This window comes from Neovison vison, chromosome 5 (genome assembly GCF_020171115.1).
Source record: "Neovison vison isolate M4711 chromosome 5, ASM_NN_V1, whole genome shotgun sequence".
NCBI classification, from domain to species: domain Eukaryota; kingdom Metazoa; phylum Chordata; class Mammalia; order Carnivora; family Mustelidae; genus Neogale; species Neogale vison.
In genome coordinates this window covers 152,479,188-152,499,754 of record NC_058095.1, presented here as the reverse complement: position 1 = coordinate 152,499,754, position 20,567 = coordinate 152,479,188, and the positions used below count along the sequence as shown (strand labels likewise).

At 43.4% G+C, this 20,567-nt stretch overlaps 1 protein-coding gene across 1 annotated transcript in view; it reads right to left on the bottom strand.

Moving 5' to 3' along the window:
- DNAJC3 (DnaJ heat shock protein family (Hsp40) member C3) overlaps positions 1-16,478 on the bottom strand; it is a 61,082-nt gene extending 44,604 nt beyond the window's left edge. Inside the window, exon 1 of the mRNA XM_044249973.1 lies at positions 16,271-16,478. Within this exon, the coding sequence (XP_044105908.1) occupies positions 16,271-16,352 (82 nt within the window). The 5' untranslated portion in view covers positions 16,353-16,478. The remainder of the gene's footprint in view (positions 1-16,270) is intronic.
- Positions 16,479-20,567: the final 4,089 nt, after the last annotated feature.

The window sequence follows — 20,567 nt, the reverse complement described above, 5'->3', positions numbered from 1 at the left end:
CCAGAACCGAAGGTAGACATTTAACCAACTGAGCCTCCCAGGTGCCCCCAGAATATCATTTTAATGAGCATTATCAAGTGCGGTGTAATATTCAAGTACTTACTGAGCATCTACAATGCGCCAGGCACTAATCTAGGTATTTGGGGTAAGTGAGCAAAACAAACAAAAACCTCTGCCACTCATGGTGCTGGACATTATGGAGGGAGGAGACAGACTTAAGAAATACATAAATTATAGAGTATGGCAGGTAAAAAGTGTCACGGAAAGAGTCAAGCCATGTGAGGTCATCAGGAGTGCTGGGGTTCTCAGTATCAAACAAGGTGGTCAAGGATGGGTCTCACTGAGAAACTGACATCTGAACAAAGACTTACTCCAAGCAAAGTGAGGAACTCACATGCAGATAGGTAGAAAAAAAGAGCTTTCCAAGAAGGACCAGCTAGTGCAGGGGTCCTAAGCCAGAAGCATGGCAGGTTACATTCCAAAAAGAGCAGGGAGGCCAGGATGGCTACCCCAGAGCACCAAGGAAGACAGTCCTATAAGAGGAGGTCAAAGAAGTAGAGGGCCTGACTGTGTGCGGCTCTGGTTTCACTTTGGGTAAAACAGGGGGCTAATGAGGAATTCTGAGTAGAATAACATGATCTGACCATCTATGCCAATTATCGGTATACTACCTCTCTGCTCTGAATTCATCCTTCAGTACCTGGCTTTAAAAATGGACTGGTTTTGGGGCGCCTGGGTGGCTCAGTGGGTTAAGCTGCTGCCCTCGGCTCAGGTCATGATCTCAGGGTCCTGGGATCGAGTCCCACATCGGGCTCTCTGCTCAGCAGGGAGCCTGCTTCCCTTCCTCTCTCTCTGCCTGCCTCTCTGTCTACTTGTGATCTCTCTCTGTCAAATAAATAAATAAAAATCTTAATAAAAAAAAAAATGGACTGGTTTTGGGGATGCCCAGGTGGCTCAGTTGTTAAGCATCTGCCATTTGTGGCTGACAGCAGTCACTTGCTAATTGGAAAACCAAGCCAACTGGAAAACCAAGGATGTTGCACATGACCCCAGTGAAAGTAGTGATGAAGGTAAGGACTGTGGTGTGGGGGGATTCTTTGAAGTGCACTAGAACACTTACAGAGGGTCAGAACCAACTAGCGTGAACACTCAGCTCAAGTTTCCCTCTGTGAGCTTCCATAGCAGCCCTAACACAATCTCTTATTTTGGGTAGCCAAAGAGCTGATCAAGCTGAAAATCAAACACAAAATTTAATGTGTGTAGAAGGATGTATATGGAGGGACGCCTGGGTGGCTCAGTTGGTTAAGCAGCTGCCTTCGGCTCAGGTCATGATCCCAGCGTCCTGGGATCGAGTCCCACATCGGGCTCCTTGCTCGGCGGGGAGCCTGCTTCTCCCTCTGCCTCTGCCTGCCTCTCTGTCTGCCTGTGCTCGCTCTCTCTCCCTCTCTCTCTGACAAATAAATAAATAAAATCTTAAAAAAAAAAAAAAAGAAAAAAGGATGTATATGGAAACGAAGAAGCCAAAACCTCTTTCTTTTACAGTGAGCATGATATTAAGCTATTCCAGTTGCTAAGCAGACACCGCTGGACAAAAAAATCAGAACAGTCATCTCTTGGGGAGGTGGGAGAAAGGACAGCCCAGCCCAGGAAGGGGCAGGAGAGAACTTCCTGGGGTGATGAAGATGCGCTAATCTTTTTTTTTTTTTAATTTATTTATTTGACAGAGAGAGATCACAAGTAGGCAGAGAGGCAGGCAGAGAGAGAGAGGAGGAAGCAGGCTCCCTGCTGAGCAAAGAGCCCGATGCGGGACTCGATCCCAGGACCCCGAGATCATGACCTGAGCCGAAGGCAGTGGATTAACCCGCTGAGCCACCCAGGCGCCCCAAGATGCACTAATCTTGACAGAGACACGGCGTACACTGGGACGTGCAACTATCAAAACAGCAAACAGATACTTAAAAATATGGATAATTATACATAAATTTTACATTTAAAAAAGCTGTTGATGACGGACATGTTAACATATTTAGGGGAATGAGTACTGATATTATTTTTTTTAAAAGATTTTATTTATTTATTTGACAGAGAGAGAGAGATCACAAGCAGGCAGAAAGGCAGGCAGAGAGAGAGGAGGAAGCAGGCTCCCCGCTGAACAGAGAGCCCGATGCGGGGCTCGATCCCAGGACCCTGAGATCATGACCTGAGCCGAAGGCAGCGGCTTAACCCACTGAGCCACCCAGGCGCCCCTGGTATTATTTTGAAATGTAATTTTAGAAAAGAATTAATGGATGGACAGAGAAGACCTAGATGGATATGTGTTAAAACCAAGTATGGTAATTGTATTCAGGGCAGAATCCAGGTGACAGATAGAGGAATGTACAATAAAAAATTCTTCCAACTTTGTGAAATGTTTCATAATAAAAATGTAGGAAGATATACGATACAGCGTCATGATGGGGCAACACACAGAGGACGCTGTAAGGACACAAGTTAGGACACCTAACACCTAAGGTTAAATAACACTTAAAATGTAATTTCTCAGTCACACTAGTCACAGTTTAAGTGCTGGAAAGCTAGTGATAGCACAGGACACATGGCAAACAGCACAGAACATTTCCTGTCATCACAGAAAGTTCTACTGGACAACAGTAAGGGGGTTCCTGAGGTCTCGCCTGAAACCTGAAGGAAAAAAAGGAATACAGCCAACATGAAAAGGGGGAAAAAACCAACATTCCGAACAGAAAGAACAGCGCATTTAAATGCCCAGAAGTAAGAGAATTAATGAGGCTTTCAGAGAAACTGAAGTCCTACATCTCGGGTAGCTCTCCTCTCCGTCGTGATTTCACTCTGCTGGAGCGGGTCGCTTCAGGCATTAGGTGAGTCTCATAAAGAACCGGAGGGAGAAGGGAACCATAAGGCATCCACAGTCACCAGAGCCAGGTGACATGAAGGTGACCTGACTGTGGAGTGACTACGGAAACACAGACCAGACTGCTCAGAGGAACAGGAGAGAAGGACTACACACGGCTTACGGCGACCGTCTGGATGTGGAAGCCAAGTGAAGCAAGAACAGGAGTCCAGGATGCCCACGGCAGAGATGTGGGCACTGAAGGGGCCTCTGCCATCTTCGTCACCAAAGGCAATGGAAATCCACTACAGCAAAGAGTTCAAAGAAATTCACTTTATCGGGACGCCTGGGTGGCGCAGTTGGTTGGACGACTGCCTTCGGCTCAGGGCGTGATCCTGGAGTCCCGGGATCGAGTCCCACATCAGGCTCCCAGCTCCATGGGGAGTCTGCTTCGCTCTCTGACCTTCTCCTCGCTCATGCTCTCTCTCACTGTCTCTCTCAAATAAATAAATAAAATCTTAAAAAAAAAAAAAAAAGAAATTCACTTTATCTTGCTATTTGTCCTACTAAACAAAGTAGCTTTTTCAGCTTTCAGTGTTCCTAGTTTCTGTACCATGTGTTATTTCCTTGGGTGGATGGACCAAGGATGGACCCTTCCATACAAGGAAGAAAGGGGGGGGGCAATAGAGGGAACCTTAACTTGATGGCCTCAAAAACTCAGGGTCCTGTTTGGGGCAATAGCGTAAAGATGTCTAACCTATTTAAGACTGTATGGGTAACATTCAGAGAAACTAGTTGGAATTTTCAATGGGTTTAAAAGGCGAATATAGGCTCTTGCTCTGAAATTTCACCATGCAAGAAAGATTCAGAAACCAGTTATATTCTGATAGGTCACCTGTAGTCCCACATAATTCCATACCATCCAAAAATATAACCTGCTTTTCATAATGGAGATTATGAAAACCAATGGATTTCATTAAACAAAAGATATTGAATATACACTATGTGTAAAACTGTGGCCATAACAGAGATGAATAGGGTGGTCTATTCCAAAGAGGCAATTAGGAGAATCCACCAGGCTTTAGCCATTTATGAGAATGTTCTAGAAGCGGGGTTCCCAGGAGTGATCAGAGGAAGACAGGCTGTTTCTGAGCATATTGGCATCTCGGCAACACACTGAAGTCTTTACAGAATACATAATATGAAGAATGGGACTGACTTCAAAGTAATCTCAAAAGGAAAATAAAAGTGTAGGTAAAACAAGATCAGCCATATGTTGATAATTTTTGAAGCTTGGCGACAGTACCCCAAGGTACACAATGTTATTCTCCCTAGTTTGGTATATTTTTAAGATTTTCCCAAATCAAGATTTTTTTTAAAAAATTTAAATCCCTGCAATTAAGAGAAAACCAGCAGATAAAAATCTCATACATTTAAAAAAAATGTTTTGAAGTAGACCACAGGAACTAGATCAGGACCGCCAACTGAGAACATGAGCCTACCTCCCAAGGTGCTCAAATTCCAGAAATGACAGAAGTCATTAAAGAATAAATTCATAACCTCATAGGAGGAAGGTGGGGGATGACTTCCAAAAGAGGAGGGCCATCAGAAAAACAGAAATTTCAGGTTGGTGGATGGGGTGGGGAACACAAACAGAAAGGACTGGATAGGGTTAGTGGGCAAAATCCCACCCAAACACCTTCCTGGGGGAAGCATGCCATGGAGGTGGATGCAGTTCTCCGAGTGCTCCAAACTCTGATACAAGGCAAAGGAAGAGACCCTTGGATTTCCCAGCCTCCAGCCAGGCAATCGGTCTTCTCCCACAATCAGTATTCACAGATTGGCAATGGGCAATTCTGAAATGTACAAAGATGACAAAATCATCTTTAAGAAACTAACACCAAATAAGAGAATTAAGGGGAAAAAATTTGTGGGACAAATACAAAAAAAAAATTCTAAAAATGAATATAACTGACATTCTTACAACTTCAAGCACTCAGAAAAACCAGACCTAGTATTCATACACTTACTGCTCTTGCAGTGGATAAAAGGTAATTTCTAAATGCCTTGACAAGCTGCCAGAGGAAAGGAGGAGGAGGACTTTATAAATATAGACAGAGGGGTCAAATAAGTCTCCCCTGAGAAGGTAATGTTTGAGTTAAAAAACAACAGAGCTGGAGGGGGATGTGGGAGGTCGGGATGGTGGCAGCGGGAGGATCCTGAAGGACCAGTACCTCCAGCAACCCAAAACACGACCAGGCAAAGAGCACAAAGCAAGTGCAAAGCAAGCTCATCTTCCAGGAATCAAAAAGAGTGGCTCCAGCATGTTAGGAAAGATAGAGGATATGGGCAACGTAGAACACACTGGGCCTTTCAGGCCCTAGTAAGAAACTTACTTTTTTTTTTTTTTGACAGCAAGAGATCACAAATAGGCACAGAGGCAGGCCGAGAGAGGGGGGAGCAGGCTCCCCGCTGAGCAGAGAGCCCGACTCAACTCCAGGCTCGATCCCAGGACCCAGAGACCAGGAGACCAGGACCAGAGCCGAAAGCAGAGGCCCAACCCTCTGAGCCAGCCAGGCACCCCTACAGTTTATTCTAAGTAAAACAGAGACAGCATTAGAATGGGTTTTATCAAGGAACTCACTATGTGATGTACATTTTAAAAAGATCCCATGGGGCTGTGTGGCCACAGGGTGGAAGAGATTCAAAGCAGGCCAGGATGGAAAGAAGGGTGGGGGTGTGAACTAAGCGTAGCAAGTGGCCTAACAGTATTGGCGCTCTGTCTTTATGCTTTAACTATATATACACATATGCTGTAATTCTATATTAACTTTTTCCAGTAAAAATGTATCAACGTGCTACTAATACAGTAAAAATTTAATAAAGCAAACTGAGGAATGTGTTTGTTAACGATGTTCCTGATTGAAAAATCACTTGAAATTAAAAACTCTTAATATTTGTAAACACTATAGACATAACATATTTTACAATTAAGCAGGCAATTAAGTCAGGAAAGACAAGCAAAATAACCTCTTCTCCTTTCAGCAACTGTGAAGCTGGGGAGATTCGGGCCCAGATGTCATTGCCTCCTACCCTTTGAACTTTCTCCAAAGCATCTCAATAAAATGGCTTTATCCCCCCAAAACAACAAAACCCTGACTCAAATGTTTTTGTTAAACTACAGTTCAATGGGACAGCATTATAATCAGATACTGCAGAGAATATAGGTGATAAACAATACTTATCCTTTATAAATTCTAAAATATTTATGAATAAATTGATGGCATATATGATAGTTTCAAAATAATTCAAGGGTATAGCTAAAATAAGATCAGTCATGAGTCGGTAATTGTTAAAGTTAGGAGATGGGATGGGACCTGGGGGTTCATATACCATTCCCTCCTTTTGTAAATGTGTGAAATTTTCCATAATAAAATTATATTAAATCTCCTTAAGGAACTAAGGGTGGGGGTATTAAAAGAGTTAAAGATAGCCCATTTTTATTTTTTAAAGATAATTTCTAATATGAACTATCCATCCATAAACATTTACAGTTCCTAGTATAAAAACAAAAATCTGTGTATTACTCATGTTGAGAGAAACATGTGTATGGAAACTATGGTAAATTACACTAGAGAATGACTAAGAATCAAGGACGAATGATGAAAGAGTATATGAACTCTGGAACAATTCAGCCTATTACAGGGGGTACAAGTAATCACAGGGGCATGTTGATGGGATTCTGTGTATTCTCAAAATTCAGGGGGTAGGAAGGGAATAGTGTTCAAAATAGCATGAAGCTTTCAAACATTTCCCTATTACATTTTCTCAAAGGAAACATCAGATCGACGCACTGAATAGAGGAGTCCAGATTGCCTGAAGAAGGAAGAAATTCTGGTATGAGATAAACTATTAGTCAAAATGCTTCCCTTATCTAACTATGAAAATGTCTGACAGGAAAAATGTAGCACAGAAGAAATTAAGAATCTATTATGTGCTAGATACTTTCAGTGTCATAATTTCACTTAATTTTCACAATAACCATAGAAAGCAAACATCTTCCACACTCTTGTAACTCAGGAAACTAAGGCTCCAGCCCATCCCGCTGGCACACTCCTGGTAACTGCCAAAACAAGACTCAATTCCAAAGCCCAACTTTCTTTTCAGCACAGCCCATGATCTTTCCCCTATAATCCAGGCTAGGTGCTCGAGTTACTAGCCATGTATGCTTCACTCATTCAATCCATCATTTAATAGAACATTTTAGCAGAATGGTTTGCAACCTCCAAGGTTCATCTGAACCTAAGTCTAGTGGGAGGGAAAAAAGCATTTGCCAAGTTCTTTGAACTGTCAGATCAAGCTATTTCAAGACAGACATTCCTCACTGAGAGTCATCATGGTTTCCTGCTTTCACAATGCTTGGAAGGAACCAGAGCTCAACCCACTGGCTCTCCACCTCCTCACAGCGCCCTCAGAGGACCCCTCCCTGGCCACCCATCACAATTATGCATTCCTCCCGCAGATGCGCCAAAACCGTAACCAGGAATCAGAGAAACCATCAACTGCCAGATCAACCTGGAGGTCTACGCCTCCTACGTCTACCTGTCCATGTCTTGCTGCTTTGACCCCCAGTGGTGTGGCTTTGAAGAACTTTGCCAAATATTTTCTTCAAAATCTCAAGAGAGGGAACATGCTTGAGAAAGTGAGAAAGCTGCAGACCAACAAGGTGGCCAAATCCCAAATTCTTCAGGATATCAAGAAACCAAACCATGGTAACTGGGAGAGCAGGCTAAATGCAATGGTGGGTGCAAGTGTTACCATTGGAAAAAAGCATCAGTCTGTTACTACTGGAACCGCACCAACTGGTCACTGACAAAAATGACCCCTGTTTGTCACATTCGTTGGCATTCATTACTTGAATCAGCAGGTGAAATCCATAAAGAATGGGGACCCCGGAACCCGGTATGGCAGAGTGTATTTCTTTGATAAGCGTATCCTGGGAGATAGGGCAATCGGCCATGAATCAGACAGGAATCAGTCACGGGGAGGACTTCTCTGGTCATCAAGGCCAGGTATGCACGCTCGGGTAACTTTTAACTTTTCTCTAAATTGTACCAAAACATGCACTTAAAGGTATTTCATTTGTACTATTCCTTCAAACAAAATTTGGTATGATCCCCAAAAATGTTACATCACACTGTCACCCCAAAAGTTAAATTACTCTTCAAACTAAATTTCTCTCACTTTCTAGGATTAAAAGAGGTATCCAGCATTTCTGTCCCTTCTGAATAAAACTCAGATCTTTATTAAATTACAATTTTATCCAATATAACTTCCATTTAATGTGATAAGTAAATACAACCTCCTCTAAGAACATTTTCCACGGCCTACCCCAATCGTCCAGCAAGAATTATTCCTTCAGGTCATATGTCCATAACAGACCCTGCCACAGTATAAGTGTTGTCGTCCAGGCTCCTTCCTCCCGGCAAGAGACAGTGTGCCTCCTAACTGGGAGCTTCCCCCCACGTCCCTCCAAATCCAGCACCCATGCTGCTGCCAGAGCAAATCTTCCAAAATGCACTCGGAATAAAAATTATGCAGTATTTTCACATCACTGGCTAGACTCAGTCTAGATCTAAGAGCAAACGACACTCCCCGTGATCAGATCTCATGTGGGTCCAACCTCATCACCCCGCTCTCCCCCACCTCTTACTCTGCACTCCTAGACCATCACGACCTGGTTGTACTTCCCTAAACAGACTATATTCTCGCGCCACATCACTTTGCATTTGCTGTTCCATAAAAAGACCTTCCCCACTCTTGTCCCCCTGGGAAATTTCTACTCCTCCATCAGGATTCTGGCCTCAAATGCTGGTTCCTCTGCGAGACCTCCCCTAACTACGGCAGTGAGAGGGTGGGGAAGCGCCTTCTGGGCTCCTATGACATCTCCACACTCACAAGCACATGACCTGACTTTGCAACACCACCTCAACATATTGACCTTCACAGTTTGCCAGCCTCTCGCAATCCCTGATACCCCAATCCAGACAAAAAATGAGTTTGAGATTAGAAATCATCTTTTCATCTTTGTATCACCCAGTTCAGTGCCCTGCACAAGGTGGACATTCAATAGTCACTGAACGAATGTAACTGTCTTCCTTCTTACTTAAAAGTATCACGACCAGTCATCCGAATACCAGAGCTGATGTCTGGTTTGTCTGGTTCCTCCAGCGAGGGCTCAACTACCTGAAGGTTTCCCAGGCAGCTGCAGATCTGAAACAATTCTGTCTGCAGATTATTCGATACAACCCCTTGTTGACTGGAGTAACTTCAAGTAGGAATTTGACTGGAGTAACTTCAAGTAGGAATCCCTTCAGGCCCCAGAAAGTCCGTTTCTTTTTGTAGTAAAATGAACCTTTGGATGGTTTTCTAAACCACTTTTCATGAACCAGTGAATATTCAAAGGAGAACTAAATTTAAAGCCTGTATAAAAGCTTATCCCTAAACAGGTGCCACATGAAACTTCTACTTTTGTCAGTCCTTATATCTACCTCTCTGAATTCTCATAAATTTCTGTTTCACAAGGGTAATTATTTCATATACACTAAGAGCAACATACAGCAAAATACAAGTTTACAAAAAAGAATAGAATCCAAGATATATAATAACAATTATCAAATCAAACATACTACCAAAGATTCATAAGACATTAATATATAAAAAGAAAAAATTATTTGTAAGTTGTGGTGGCTGTTATAGTATCTCAACCTTATTCTGAGTCATGGATACTTTTTTATTCCTTTGCCACATGCTGGGAGACAGTGGCAAGAGCTATCTCCTACTTTCTAAGAGCTAAAGCAACCAAACATCATACCTAATCAGCATTAAACAGTACGTTTCTCCTTAGATGAGCATGACCACAGATCGACAAAATATATAGGAAGTATAAGAAAAAAGGTGGAATAGCTAAGTCTTTTTATGAAGTTAGTATACGAGAACCCACCATATTTTGGCAAGCAAGAATGAAGAATTTAAAGAAATGTAAAGTTGAGGAAAAGCCTGCGTGGCTCAGTTGTTTAAGCATCTGCCTTCCACTCAAGTCATAATCCCAGCGTCCTGGGATCAGGTCCTGCATTCTCCCTCTACCTGCCACCCCCCCTAGTTTGTGTGTTCACTCTCTCACTCTCTCGCGCGTGTGCACTCTCTCTCTCTCTCTGCATATAAATAAAATCTTCAAAAAAGAAAAGAAATGTAGAGTTGAGGGGTTAAGAATATGATGTGGTGAGAGTCATAATCAAGAGTCAAAGAACAAGAATGAAAAAGGCAGGAACTAAGGCTCAAGCTAAGGCCAGATGACACAGCAGGTAGCAAGCCCAGGGGGGTTATTCAGATTGGAGCACTTAGAATGTGAAGGGCAAGAGGGGCTCCTAACTGGCTCAGTAGGTAGAGTGTACGACTCTTGATCTTGGGGTTGGCGTTTGAGCCCCATGTTGGGTGTAGAGATTACTAAAAATAAAATCTTTAAGAAAAAAAAAAAAAAAAAGGAAGATTGTGATGGATGATGAGAACCCAAAGATCATCCTACAAAGGCATATAAGTCAAAAAAGACAAAATACTGTCCATAAAAGATCTGATCTGAATCCAAGATTGAAGCAAGATGGGGTAGAGCATGAAAGAAGTCGCACAGCAGAAATACAGAAAAAGTGGAAATCAGCCACAGAAAGAGCAAAAAGTACATTATCTTAGTTATTCCATAGTCTACCAAAGACCAATGACAAAACCGTTTCAAGAAAAATACACTGAGCTGGAAACCCTAAGTATCTCTTTCTAGTCACTCTGACCCAAAAAGTGGCTGAGTCAAACTGAAAGGAAGAAAAGGCTGAGTAGTTGTGTGGTACATCTGAACTAAATGTCGCACTGAAATCTTCCCGGGTGAACCAGGAAAATAAAACCTATTATAACCAGGTTTGCTCAATTTCAGTGGGCATTGCTTGTCTTTGCTTCAATTAACTGTGAACACATAAATGTTGTGAAAGATCCCTTGAGTTTCAACACAGAAAAATTTAGAAGAGTCCATGCGGAAAAAAAAACGCTTAAACAGTCAACTTCACTCATTCATTTAAAAAATATTTATGCACATCCACTTCATGTCAATGTGTTTCAGGTACAGAGACAAGAGCTCTTTCCACAAATCTTATATTCTAGAGCGAACAGACAGGAAAGAAAAGTAAATGAGATAACTCAGACAATGTGAAGTTGTATGAAGTAAATTCAAAAAGGTAAACAGACTATTAACTGAAGGAGAGAGTCCTTTTTACACAGTCTGTCGGGAAAGGCCTCTCTGAAATATGACTGTTCATTTGAAGACATCAGGTGAAACTTTCCAGACTGTGGGGACAGCAAGAATGAGTCAGAAATGAGATTGGCATTTGGAAGTAAAAGAAGTTGGTGTGGGGGCACCTGGACGGCTCTCCTGGTTAAGCACCCGACTCTCGATTTTGGCTCAGGTCATGATCTTGGGGTTATGAGCCCCGCAAAAGGTTCTACGCTAGGCATGGAGCCTGCTTGAGATTCTCTCTCTCCCTCTCTCTGCCCCTGCCCACCCAACCTACATCACCCCTGCTCTCTCCCTCCCTAAAAAATAACAGTAATAATAATAAAGCAGTTGGTGCAGCGGGAAGTGGTGGGTGAGAGGAAGACTAAGGTAAGAGGTGTAAGTAGGCAGCAGTCAGAGAGTAAGGCCGCGCAGGTATCAGTGCAGCGCGCGATGAAAAGAGAACAGAGATGAGCAAATAGACTATCGATGCTTCAAAGTCCTGCTCTCTAGAGAAGCCAAGACACAGCTCAGTAGCTGAAGGGACACATGACATCAAAGGAGTTTAGGATGGAAACCCTACAGCATGCTGGAGTGCTGATGCCAACGATCCCACAGAGAGAAACAAAGTGATGACACAGGAGAGAAATGATAACTATAGGAACAATATTTTCAAGAGATGAGAGAAAATGGAATCCAGCACATAAGTAGAGGTATTGGACTTTGCCAGGAATAGAGATGCTTTATCTATTTTAATATAAGAAAACTAGCAGACTGGGTATGAATATAGGTAGACTAGGGACCTCAGTGGAAGAAAGAAAAGGAAACTGCCCAGTGGTGGCTTTCATTCTCTGAGGTAGAGAGAGAGGAAAGGGGGTTACATTGGATATTTAAGGAAAGAAGAGGTCTGAAATGCTGATTTTCAGGAACAGACATACTAGGGAATTACAGGAATGCTGGCAGTATTGAATGTGCATTTGAAATTGAGATTATGTGCTCACAATGCGACCAGTCAGCAAGGTTATCTGCGTTTTTCTCCAGCCATGTTCAACTCTGAGGTATAACAATCAAGTTGGCCAAGTTGGGTTTCATGGATGTTGAATTGTGCCACGTGAGTAAAACAAAAGCATACAGGGGCGAGGAAATTAAAGGGCGTTTGCAGTGGCGAGACTACAGGGTGGACCCATAAATCTAAACTGAGGCAAGAGGGGAGAGGACCCGCGTGCTTCACAAAGCAAGTCTTACATCGCTAGGATGTCTGTAAACTCCTTGACAAAACCATGAGTTCTGTACTACATCTCACCAGAAAGCACCGTAGAGTAAGACTGATGATTCTCATATTTCAGAACTCCAAATGACACAAATTTATCAGATGTACAAAACAAAAAATTAACCTTTTTTTTTTAAACCAGCTTTCTAAAGACCTTGAAAGAAAAATAAATCTGCAGTTGAAATGTCTTCTAGAGCGAACAGACAGGAAAGAAAAGTAAATGAGATAACTCAGACAATGTGAAGTTGTATGAAGTAAATTCAAAATTGGGGCACCTGGGTGGCTCAGTTGGTTAAGCAACTGCCTTCCGCTCAGGTCATGCTTCTGCAGTCCTGGGATCTAATGCTGGGTCTGGCTCCTTGCACAGTAGGAAGTCTGCTACTGCCTCTTCCTCTGACCCTCCCCTTCTCGAGCTCTCCCTCTCTTTCTCGCTTTCAAATAAATAAATAAGATCTTTAGAAAGAAAGGAAGGAAGGAAAAAGAAAGAAAGAAATGTCTTAGTTCTAAAGAGCAGATGACTGGGTTCCCATATTTCTATATAAACAAAGATAGACCACAGGACATTAATCTAAGGAAAACAATGACAAAAGAAATTAATCTTAACCACAATTAGTTCACTTCTGAGAAATACAACCTGTCCCACAGAATCAAAATTACTGCATTTCAAGCCCTTGTTCAGCAAATGCTAGCTAGTCAAGTGAACTGGAACATTTATACTACTAACTACAGCCTAACACATTAAAAGAACCCCCAAACCTATCTAACCATCTGCTAAAACACTCTGTGTGTATAAATTTCAGAAAGTCATTCATTTTTCCTACTTTTTTTTCTTTACAAATTTAAATAATGCCAGAAAAATCCCAAAGAAAAAAGAAACTTTAAGTAGGTTAGATGAACATAAAAATGATCAATATCATTTAGACCTAAAGATTTCCATCTATTCTTTACATGTGGCCAAACAAATGGTTTAGTCAGGTCAGTTCAGTGAAATAAAGAAAACCTGGGTCCAGGAAGCATGGTAAGGAAGAAAAAAAAGATAAAAGGAGGTCTGGTTCCCAGGCTGTGCTCCTACTTACAGCACCAAACAGAACAAACCATTAACAAAGAATTAAAATAGCTACGTTATCTGTAACATGAGAATACTAGATACTACTAAAGTTGTCTTTCTGCTCCAAAAATTCTATTCCTAACCTAGTGCTTTGGACTTCTTCCAAAGGCCTTTTTGAAAGAGGGTGCTAAAAGATGTAATCTTTCAATTCATAAGACTATTACATAGTCTCTTTGTCTGGATCACAATTAACAGAAAAGCCTGGTGGGGGTGGGGGGGAGACAACCAAAGACGAGTATTTTTAAATCAGAAAAAAACTAGGCCAACTAAGCTAATTGCTGGGGACCCTCTCCGTCACATGCAACTCTGTGTTTCGCACTCATTATTCTCACACCCTTCTCCTTCATTTCCCTTCCCTCTGAACCTCAGACCTATACCCCCTAGAGGACTGGGAGGTTCCTGAAACCAAACACAACTTATTTTGGAAAACAGAAGTTAACAGTTTGTCAATTCAGGTCAAAGGTTCTTTCTTACCTTTATATCCGCATCACCAAATTTAGTGTCTAGTACATGCAGACACCTAATTTTACTCCTCTATATGACTTATTAGACCAGTGATTCTCACCAGTGATCACTTTTTAGAAATGCGAAATTTCAGGTCCCACCCACACCTACTGAATCAGAAACGCTGTTTTAAAGTGCACTGTTTTAAAAAGCCCTCCAGTTAAGATTCTGATACACACTCAAGTTTGAGAACCACTGTATTAAACATGCCAGGAAATCACCTCATTACTGCCAGTGGCAAACAAACCAAAAAAAAGAAAAAAGGCAGATTTTTTTTTCTCAGCAGCTACTACAAATGCTGGAGCCCATATCATACTATCAACCAGTTCATTTCTGCCTCCCACCGGCACACAAGATGAACTTAAGAATCAAATAACTGAGTTTAACTTGTGGTTCTCAAATTTAACAGCTCCATGACTTATAGCTAAAGTTCCCTCATCTGTAAGGTAAAAACAGTATCACATACCTCCATGAATGAGAGGTCACTTATAGAAAGATGCCTGGCAACAGAAGACCTTTAATGAATTTAAGATCTTTTCCCTCTCTTCCCTACTACTTGTACCAAGTCCCTGCTACTTCATACAGGCAATACTCCTCAAAAACAGCACTCTGGCACTCCTCTGAGAACTGTCACCAATGCCTTCTATACAGAAAAACTCTCTAATCAAGTTTTTCTTATGGAAAACACTATAGGAGGGAAATGAAGTACTCAGAGTCCCACAGAACAGCAAGTCCAAAAAAGGTAGTCCAAAAGCTACTAGGAAAAGCAAATCATATAAAAGTGAACTTTCATAACTTAAAAAAAAAAAAGGCATTAAACAGAACATAGGCAACGTTCTCTTAAGTGGTCAAAGTAAATCACTAGCAGTAACTGGACAAAATGTGGCACTTGTGGGGGTGGGTAGTGTTAACATTAGAAAACGCAAGATAACTGGAATACATGACCCATATTAGAGTGGTCCAGGCATTTAAAGTTCAACTCCCTAGACTATTTAGAGCAACCTAGACAAATTTTGTGTCAAATACTTTGTCCCAATGTTGTCACAATATATGTTCTGATTTAGGGTTCAAAAATATATGGGGTCACCAAGAGAACACCAATATTAACAATGCCATGAATGAGACCTAAAATGGGGGGCATATTACTTTTTTTTTTTTTTAAGTTGAGAATTTCGAGGGGATTTTACCATCACCAATTCTCCACTGTGGTTCCTCACTCCCTCCACATCTAACATTAAACCTCATCCTGAAATGTGTGACCCCCTTGACTAACGAGCCCTTTTCACAGGAATGAAAGTAGATCAGTGCATGTGATCCGTCATCACACTCGAATATTTCTTGCAGTCACCAGGCTGGGAACATTAATTAGTTCAGGTGGCCCTTTCAGCTTTCATTCCTACGGCTCCCGGGGACACCTGAGATGGGACAGTCGCCCTCTGCTTCTGCTGTTCTGTTAGAGGAGCCAGCAATGCAATCTGCGGGACTCCAGCGCAATTCAAGCGTTCCGTACTTTTGCAGGGGACCTTTTTCCAGAGAACTCGGAAGAGCAAAGTCAGCCCTAAGTTCAAGGACACCATGCTGCGAGCAGTAAATCCACAAACTTCGCGCCTTGCCCTCCGGGAGCCTGAAATCCAGCATCTGCTCCTTAACGCACCCACCTAACAACTTCTACCCGCGACACCCAGTAACGCGAGAATTACTCAACTTTGGAAAGTCAACACTGCTGACCCTCCACTAAGCGCAGCCGGACGCGCTACCCCCTCCCCCGGAACTCCGGAGCGAAAAAAGCCTCCCCTTCGCCCACCTTCTCTGCCTCCTCCCACCACCACCCACCCAGGGTCCCCAGGCGCCTAGCGCGGGTCGCGAGGCTGGGACCCGACGGCTGCTCCGGTCTCCGCGTCCCAGGACACTCCAGGAGTCGCCGCCGAGTACCCCGCGCCCCCCGCATTCCCCCTCGACCCCCTATGACCCCGCTCCTCCCTCCGAACCCGCCAGTCCCCGCCCGGCGGCGCGCCGGTCCCACCACCTCTTCCCCTAAACGAACCCGGAACCGGGCGCCGGCCCCCGCCCAGGGGCGGGCTGAGGCCCAGCCGGGCCGCGCGGACTCCCCGGCTCCCGCCCGGCCGCCCGGGCCGCCCCGAGACTCGCGCCCGGATGCAGGCGGGGAAGCGCCAGGGGGCCTGGGCCGGGCGCCCGCTCCCCCAGCCAGGGCAGGGCAGGACTCACCTTCGTACTGCAGGTCCACCAGGACCAGCAGGAAGGGGAACACCGAGCCCAGCCGGCTGGTCACAGAGCCGGGGGCCACCATGTCCGAGGGCGCGGGCAGTGAGGAGGAGAGAGGGTGCGGGGCCCACCAGCCCCGCCGGCGCTCAGGCTGCAGCTGCGCCCGCCCGCCGTCGGCTCTCGCTCAGGCCTAAGCAGCAGCTGGCGCCCGGCAGAGGAAGGCAGCGGTGGGCGGGGCCCGGGCGCCGCTACGCCCCGCGCGCCGGCACCGCCCAATCGCCTTCTTCCCGGCCGCTCTCCTACTGGGTTCGCCGGGGTCGTGGTTCGCGCTGATATGCGGGAGCTCCAAACGGCCGCGGCGGGTCGGAGGGAGGCGGCCCCGGCGCCTGTGTGGCGGCTGCCGAGTCCGCATGCGCAGGCGGCGGGTGCCTTTTCGGGTCGCTCCCGGAGCGGTAGGTTAGCTGGGAGGAGGTTTTTCCGGTGCGCTGTTCACAGAAGAAGGTGAAGCCGCCACCAAGCTTCCTTCTCCCAGGAAGCCCGCGCGCCTGGGGTGCGGGTCTCGGAACGGACCGGTGAGCAGCTGCACAGAGCCTGCTACCGCCAGTCGAGCGTCTCGGAAGGAGCAGCGACTCCAGGGAAAAGTGCGCAAGAACGGCCAGAGGCCGGAGCTCGGTGGAGTAGCAGTTGCCGATGGAGCTCGAAGCATTTCGGGGACAGCCGAGAAGTACCTTAGTGACCTAAAGCCCCGGAGAATGGCTTGGAAGCCTGTGACGCCCCACCCCACCCCAACCCCCATCGCGGGCCAGCGTGCCCAGGAAAGAGAGCAATTCTGGAAGATTCTGTGAAGAAGAAACCGGGGAGCCACAGCAGCTAAGAGAGCGAGGCGCTCTGGGGAGTGTAGCCCACGTCAGCCCGGGCGGGGCGGGGGGCGGGGGGGAGTGGTACCCGTTAGAACAGATCTTGCATCTTGCATTCATCAGAGGAAATTCAGCAAGAGAGGTGGGAACTTGAACAGGATGAGATTCAAGTTACTCTACCGTTAAGTTTGTTCAAGACCGTTTCCTCTGGCGTCCCCAACACAGTCCAAAGTGCATGTCATACCCCAGTGACGTTTTAGCTGGGGTCAAACAGGAATGCTCTTCTGTGTTTATGGTCAAATGCAAACTTACTAGTTTACCAATAAGTATAAAAACGAGTGTTGACTAAAACGTTCATGTAATACTTATGATAAGCAGATGTATCTTTGGACAGTTGGAATGAATACTTGATTTTTTAAATTGCTCTTTGTCCACACCCATGTTCATTGCACCATGACTTACAAGACATGGAAACAGCCTAAGTGTCCATTAATGGATGAATGGAGAAAGAAAATGTGGCATGCATGCCCACAAGTGTGCACACACATGGAGAACTATTCCTTGGCCGTAAAAAAAAAAAAAAAAAAAAAAAAAAAAGAAGGAAATCCTGCCATTTGCAACAACATGGATGGACCTTGTGTGCATTAATGCTAAGTGAAATAAGTCAACCAGGGAAAGATAAATACTGTAGGATCTCACATAAGTGAGATCACTTATGTGATCACTTATGTACAGCTCACTTATGTGAGATCCTACAGTAAACTAAAAAAACTCATGGATACAGAGAACAAATTGGTAGTTGCCAAAAGTGGGAAAGGGGGGATGGGAGAAGGTGGTCAAAAGGTTCAAACAAACGGCCAGTTACAAGTCCTGTGGACATAACGTACAACATGGAGACTGTAGTTAACAATACTATATTGTATACTGAAAGTTGCTAAAGGAACGGATTTTTTTTTTAAGGTTTTATGTATTTATTTGAGAGAGTGAGTGAACAAGCAGGGAAGAGGGAGAGGGAGAAGGAGGCTCAGGCTAGCAGGGAGCCCAAGTGAGGGCTTGATCCCAGGACCCTGAGATCATGACCCCAGCCAGAGGCAGACACCCAACCAACTGAGCCACCTAGGCTCAGGGTCATGATCTCAGGGTCCTGGGATTGAGCCCGTCCTGGCTTCTCTGCTCAGCAGGGAACCTGTTTCCCTTGCTCTTTGCCTGCCTCTCTGCCTACTTGTGATCTCTGTCAAGTGAATAAATAAAATCTTAAAAAAAAAAAAAAAAAAAAAAAGCTCCTTTTAGGGCCCCTGGGTGGCTCAGTGGGTTAAGCCTCTGCCTTCAGCTCAGGTCATGATCTCCGGCCCTCATTGAGCTCTCTGCTCGGCGGGGAGCCTGCTTCCCCCTCTCTCTCTGCCTGCCTCTCTGCCTACTTGTGATCTCTCTCTCTGTCAAATAAATAAATAAAATCTTAAAAAAAAAAAAAGAATGGATATTAAAAGTCCTCATCATAAGAAAAAAAGTGTAACTGTGTGGTGATGGATGTTAACTAAACTTATAATCACTTTACAATACATACATGTATCAAATCATTGTACACCTACAACTAATACAATGATGTCAATTATATCTCAATAAAAATTTTAAAATAGGGAAAGCTCTATGTCTTCTGATTTGATTATATGAAACTAATGTTAGTATAATATGTTTTATATGCAATGGGTAAACGCTTCAAAACAAACTTTCTAAATTAAGTGAAATTCTAATAGTCAAGATTTCTTGTGAAGTTCTTATAAAAACACAAATCATAGGACTTTACTATTATTTTCCAGATCTTATATCTAAATTATAGATTTAGATATCTAGATATCCAGATCTCATATCTAAATTATATCCTTACATCTAAATCCAAGTATAGAAACAACTGCATTAAATGTAAATGTTATAAAAAATAATTAAATGACAGATAATGTCAACATGGATAATAAAAGAAATAACATCAATTATAAGCTCTCTACATGGTATGATGAACTTTACATATGGTCAATTAATTTCAATGAGCATGCCAAGACAATTCAATGGGACAAATTTAGTCACTTCAATGAATGATGCTGGGACAACTGGATAATCATGTGCAAAAGAATGAAGTTGGACCCTTTCCTTAGACCACACAAACTTAACTCAAGTTGGATCATAGACCTAACTATAAAGTCTAAAACTATGAAACTCATAGAAGAAAAGAGTAGTAAATCTTCTTATTGTTGGGTTCAGTAAAGCCTTCTTAGATACAACAACAAAAGTACACGTACAGAAGAAAAATTAAACTGGATTTCATAAAAATTTAAAAATTTTTATACTCCAAAGGACACCATCAAGAAAATGAAAAGACAATAAACAGAATGGGAGAAAAAACGTTAATCATATATTTGATATGGGACTCGTATCCAGACGGTGTGTATGTGTGTATGTGTGTGTGTGTATATAACTCACGAATAAAAAGACAACACAATTTTAAAAATTAGCAAAGAATATGAATAGGCATTTTCCCAAAGAATTTATATAAATGACCAGTAAGTACATAGAAAGATACTCCATTATCATTAGCCATTGGAGATATGCAACTCAAAAACTCAGTGAGATGCCACCTCATACTCACTTGGATGGCTATAATCATGATGACCAATAGCAAGAGTTGATAAGGATATGGAGAAATGGGAACTCTCACATAATACTATTGGGACTGTAAAATGGCACAGCCATTTTAGAAAACAAACATCAAAGTGTTTAAATATAGAGTTACTATATGACCCAGCAATTCCTCTCCAGCTAAAGAGAATTGAAAGCATTTTCACACAAAATCCTGTTACAGACATTCTTAGTTACTATATGTTCTTGTTTTTTTTTTAATTTTTTTAAAGATTTTATTTATTTATTTGACAAACAGAGATCACAAGTAGGCAGAGAGGCAGGCAGAGAGAGAGGAGGAAGCGGGCTCCCTGCTGAGCAGAGAGCCTGATGCGGGGCTTGATCCCAGGACCTTGGGATCATGATCTGAACCAAAGGCAGAGGTTTTAACCTACTGAGCCATCCAAGCGCCCTGTTATTATATGTTCTTAATAGTCAAAGGAGAAACAATTCAGGTGTCTGTCAACAAGAGTATATAAACTGTGTTAGATCCATACAATAAAATATTATTTGACTATAAAAAAGGAACAAAGTGGGACACCTAGGTGGCTCAATCAGTTAAGCGTCCGTCTGCCTTTGGCTCAGGTCATGATCCTGGGGTCCAGGGATTGAGGCCCTCATTGGGCTCCCTGCTCAGTGGAGAGTCTGCTTCTCCCTCTCCTTCTGCTCCTTCCTCTACTTATGCTGGGGGGGAGGGACAGGGAGCTTTCTCTCATTCTCTCTCAAATAAATAAAATCTTTTAAAAAAGGAATAAAGTACTGATACATGCCAC